The following is a 5,171-nucleotide window of genomic DNA, read 5'->3' on the forward strand; positions in this document are numbered from 1 at the left end:
CTATGTAACACCTTCACGCCCTGGCAGGACACAGGATTTCTACAATCCTGCACTGAATAAATCCCCTGCTGCCCAAGCCAGAACCCAGCAGTCAGCATGGGGAAGGAGAGGGCAGGACACCCACAGCCCTGCATTAGTCAGACCAGTTCCCAGCCTTAATTCCTCAGGTTTGGAGGATCAGGTTTAGAGTCAGCATGTTGACTAAGCAGCTTTTTTCTAAACCTCCTCCTTGACACAGCTGGATATTAAGTCATCCACACTTTAACCAAGCCCACAGCATTCAGTGTGGGATTTAGGCTGCAATCCCAACTCTCACCCTCTTTGCAAGCATACAACAGTTCCCAGCAAGAAAACAAGGCTCATTTATACTGCTACATTTTTATTAAAGTAACAAAAGCATATGTCTGTCAAAGGATCTGTACATTCTGTATATAAAAACACTACTATACAATTAGTAACCATCCACTCCCTCCTCCAAGTGGAGCTTACAAACTTTCTACCATTTTCACCAAATACAAAAAGCAGGTCCCGTTCAACAGTCCAGCTTGTTAAAAAAATTACAGGAAACCCCTCAAATACACTGTCTCAAAATACACACCATTCAGCTCTGCAGTCGAGTATCAGGCTTGTAGGCAGAAGGCAACAGAGCACACTAATTCACAGCTTTTACATGTAACCAGCTACAAGAGAGAAATGGATTATACCCAGGTTTGGTTGGTTTTGAAGCTAAAACCAGACAGCTTTAACATTAGACTCCTCCACACCAGGGACAAAAAGAAGAGACTTTGCTATTTTGGTTCTGGAAGTGAGGGCATGTTAAGAGCAATTATAGTGTATTCCTTTGGTGTGGCCTATTGTTCCTGAAAAACTTTTCTGGTAAGAGGGAGGGAACAGAGTAAGGGGGGGAGTAAATCTTAAGACTGCTTTGATCATGACAAATTACAACCCAAGGAAGTACCAGCCTTCAGGAAACTCCACATCCAGCCAAGGAGTTCAGCAAAGCAAACACTGCTCATCCTGGATGCAGTTCTCATCATGGGCTTTCCACATAAGCAGGTTAAGTGAGGACTCCAAAAAGTACCGAGATCCCTTTTCCTTGAAAAGGGAATTTGCTTTTTGGAAGTTCCCAAGTACTCCCCTCTTGGTGAGGTCACCTATTGCACAAGTTCACCAAGGGAAAAGCCCCAGTGCTTCATTTCAGCTTCTACTTTGCTGACATGAGAAATTCAAGTGATGCAGAGGGAAGTGATGCAACTTCAGAGCCACAAGTCTGTTATTACTGTTCAAGGACAAATAACTCACCACTTGACATTTTAAAAGGATCTAAGAATTGAGGCTGGTTTTCCAGTTCTGGAATTCATGATTTGAAGCTTACAAAAATCTGAACGTACTTTCCCACATTAGTAGTCAAGAGTTGGGGAGCGGTGCTGAATTTTTTTTTACTATATTAAAAACACAAGCTAAGAACTGTGGCAGATAGGAGGCTTCCTTCCTCTCCCAGAGCACCCAAGATTTGGAAATATATTGCACAAATGTCTGAGAACTTGATTCGTCAAAGGCTGGGCAAGAACAACTCTGGTTATGCCAGTCAGCTGCCAGGTGAGAAAAGAGGAAGGTAAAAAAAGTATGCTGAGACACAAATCTGGGAAAGTTTCATTACAACCAACCATGCCAGTGCCCTGCTTTTTCAATCACTTCTCCCAGATCACTGGAGCAGCACCAGCTTGTTAGTAAAAAGGCAACGTACATACAACATCCTGGTAAAGGCTCATTCCCAACAGGTAAAGTTCTTGGGGCAGCACTTTCAGCTCCCACCCCATTTGTAGTTAGCCAGAGCAGTTTAAGGGCCAAATCCTGAACAACACTTGGGCAAAGTCTCCCTGAATACAAGTACCACTGGGACTCCAAGAGTAGTTTTGCTTGAATAGACAGAGTGCAGGACCAGGCATTAATTGCGCAAAACAGTTATGTACCAAGAGATCAGAACAAAACAATGCCCCTTACCAAGGTATCAGTGGAGACAGGGACAGACATGTGCCAATCACCCAGAGAAGGAAGAGAGGGAAGAAGTGCTGTGACTTTAAAAGCAACATTAGGACACCAAAGCATCTGAGCATCCCACACACAGGGGGAAGAGATCCCCAATACTTCTGATTTTAGAGATAGGGCAAAGGGGGTTCTCACACACCAACCTCTACGGCACAAGGCGAGTTGCTTCAGCTCTTCTGGAGAAGTGACACAGCAAGTCGTCAGCATTGGATTAGGCAGCTTTTGCAAGCAAGAGGCGAGACTCCACTCTTGGAGCAGAGAGAGGCCACACAAGAGCAGGTCATGGGCTGATGCCTAAGCCACACATAGCAGAAAGGCTTTGTAATTCACAGCTGTTCAGTGCTGGTTTCAGGGTCTGGAGTACCCTCCTCAGTGTGCAGCAAGCAGTGGGTGATAGCCAGGTACTGGGAAGCACCAGGAACAAACAGTACTCCAGTGCCACCACGGCAGCTGCAATATTCATCTTGGGGACCTTCTCTGCACAGTCTGACCCCCACTGCATCTCTGCCTTGCTCCACTTCACAGGACACCGATAGCCATGTGGCCCCTTTCAGCCCAGCAGCAGACAGGAAAGATGGAGGGGCTGGAGACAGGCCATGCTCCCCCTCGCTTTGTGCTGGGAGTGGGGCAGAGCAGAGCTGCAACACTCACGGAGTAAGTGGGTCCAGAGGAGATGTGTGGGAGCAAAGGAAAGGGATCCCAGGGTCCCCAGCATCGCCAGCCCTGAGGCAAGGTTCCCCCAAACACTATATCCAGGCCCCAGAGATCAGAGCAGCTGGGGAGTGAAGAAAAGTTAGTGGAGTAAAGACAGCAACTCCTTTGTCCCTTCTCCAACAGTATTGCAATACTCGGCGATACAGCAATACTGGTGGGTACCAGGATGGCGAGAAGGTGACACAGACATCTCCCACCACCAAGCCACACTTCCCAGCCTGGCTCTTCCCCCTGGTCCTCCATTCCAAGCTGCCCCAGGTGAGCAAGCCAGCCCAAAATTGCCATCAAACACTAATTAGGTAGATATCGGCTTCATAATAAAAACTCATAAGCTTGCAACAGCTTTAAAAAAGGCACCTAGAACACCGCTTCTGTTCAAAGCGGTGCCCAATATTTTAATTTTGGATTTTCTTGGATTTTTTTAAAAAATATAAATAGCTCTTCATCTTAAAAATAGATCCTCAGGTGAGGTATACAGTAGCCTGTGTCTTGGCAGTGTAAGGACAAGAGGAGTATTTAGCTGGAGACAGTCATGATGTAGTTTTTGGAAGGACTGGTACGACCTAACATCATCTGATTCTTACAGGTAAGCATCCCATAGGAGCTCACAGGTTTCGTTGCAGTCGCTTCGTATAAGACACAGATGGAGCCGTCCTCACCGATGCGGTATGAGACCTCGTAGGGGTCCACCCAGAGCGTGAGCTCACTGGGCAGGAGCTGGTAGAGCTGCGGTAGGCTGAGTCCGATCTGGCTAGCTGCCTTGCTGATAATGGGGTCCATTTTGTGATTGATCCGGATGCAGCGATACCCAGAGCCTTTGAACGGTTTCTCAGGAAACCAGTGATGTTTGTAGTGCTCTGCAAGGGAAGCGAGAAGGGAAGAGCGGTGAGCAGGCGTGCAGCAGCTGTGAGGCGGTCTGTGTCCCGCTGCAGTCCCGAGGGGGTCCCACACCTCGCTGCAGGCGGAGGAAGCCAAATCCTCCTTAGGCTGCCTCCATCAGACGGAGGCTCCAGAGCAGAGTGCTCAACTATACAGCTGCTGCTTGCTCCAAGGGGCAGGAGCCCAGCTCTTCAGGTCCTAGAAGCCCCAGGCAGGACGGTGCCACAGGGGTTGCAGTGATGGGACCCCCACACCTTCTCACCCCGAACGCTGGGGTGGCCAGGGTAGATACCGTATCACCAACAACAAAACACCACAGTCAGGGAGTAACATCCAGGTCATTCTCTAAGTTCAGGGGCACATCGCTACCCCTTATCTCAGCACAGCGGCAAACAAACCATCCCTTCTCAGGGCTGATAACATAAGGCTGTGTTCAGCTGGGAGGAGACCCCTGAACCACCCAATTAGTGCTGAGCCCCAGACATGCTCATGGGGGGGAGTGCCAAAACGTCACTGACACAGAGCTGAGCCGTTCTTGCCAGGGGACAGGGCACACAGAGCAGCTTTGGATTATTCATATCAAGCCCCAACAAGCAGGGCTTCAAGCAGATGGGCTGCTGGCAGGAGAAGGCAGGGGGGAGCTGTACAAAACCCTCAGCAGGCTGGGCAGGGGACCTGCTCACCTTCAGGGCTCAAGCAGCTGCTGCCCAGGACCCCACAGGGACATGAGTGGGTGCCCAGGGAGGCACACAGGTGCCTGCCAGTCCCCTGGGGGACATAAGTGCGTGCCCAGGCAAGGGCACAAATAGGTATCCGGCATCAAGGAGGACACAGCTGGGTGTCAGGGAAGGACACAGATGGGTGCCTGACCCAAGAGGACACAGGTGGGCACCCAGGGAGGGACACCAGGTCCTACCAACAACACGAGCGGCACCGGGGAAGGACACCAGTGGGCACCCAGCCCCGAGGGGTAGAGGATGGACACGAGTGGGCTTTTCTCACCCCGGACCTTCCTCCCCAGGAAGCCGATCTCTTCCCCGGCCTGCGCCTCACCTGCGAGCGCCTCTCGCAGCGCCCCGCTGAAGACCTGCAGCTGCTGCTCGCTGACGCAGCCCCGCGTCCGCAACAGGCTGGAGACGAATCCCGCGGCGGCGGCGATCTCGGGCACCATATCGGCCCGCGGGCCGCCGCGGCGCTGGCTCTGGCGCTGGCTCATGCTGGGCTCCGGGCGGCAGCGGGAGGACTCGGGCTGGCTGCTGCGCCGCCGCGATCACCTCGGCTCGGTCTTCGCCGCCGGCTCCGCGCCGCCTTTAAATAGCGCAGCCCGGGGAGGCGTCATCGGCGCGGCGGCTCCCATTGGCCGAGGGGGCGCGGTATGCTAATAGCGCCTGACCTCAGCGCAGTGGAAGGAGTGACGTCGCCGCCGCGATGACAATAGCGGCGGGAGGAGATGTTACCGGAGGGCTATTTTTGGGGTTGACCTGGGAGGACGAGGAGGAGGAGGAGGAGGAGGAGGAGGAGGAGGAGGA

At 51.9% G+C, this 5,171-nt stretch overlaps 1 protein-coding gene across 1 annotated transcript; it reads right to left on the minus strand.

The window, feature by feature from the left end:
* Nucleotides 1–359: 359 nt before the first annotated feature.
* BTG2 (BTG anti-proliferation factor 2) lies at nucleotides 360–4,910 on the minus strand. Its single transcript, XM_050911266.1, has 2 exons — nucleotides 4,696–4,910; nucleotides 360–3,620 (listed from the first exon to the last, which is right to left on the minus strand). The coding sequence occupies exons 1-2, from the start codon at nucleotides 4,856–4,858 to the stop codon at nucleotides 3,280–3,282; spliced, it is 504 nt and encodes a 167-aa protein (XP_050767223.1). The 5' UTR covers nucleotides 4,859–4,910; the 3' UTR covers nucleotides 360–3,279.
* Between the last annotated feature and the right edge of the window lie 261 nt (nucleotides 4,911–5,171).

This window comes from Gymnogyps californianus, chromosome 27 (genome assembly GCF_018139145.2).
Source record: "Gymnogyps californianus isolate 813 chromosome 27, ASM1813914v2, whole genome shotgun sequence".
Lineage (NCBI taxonomy): Eukaryota > Metazoa > Chordata > Aves > Accipitriformes > Cathartidae > Gymnogyps > Gymnogyps californianus.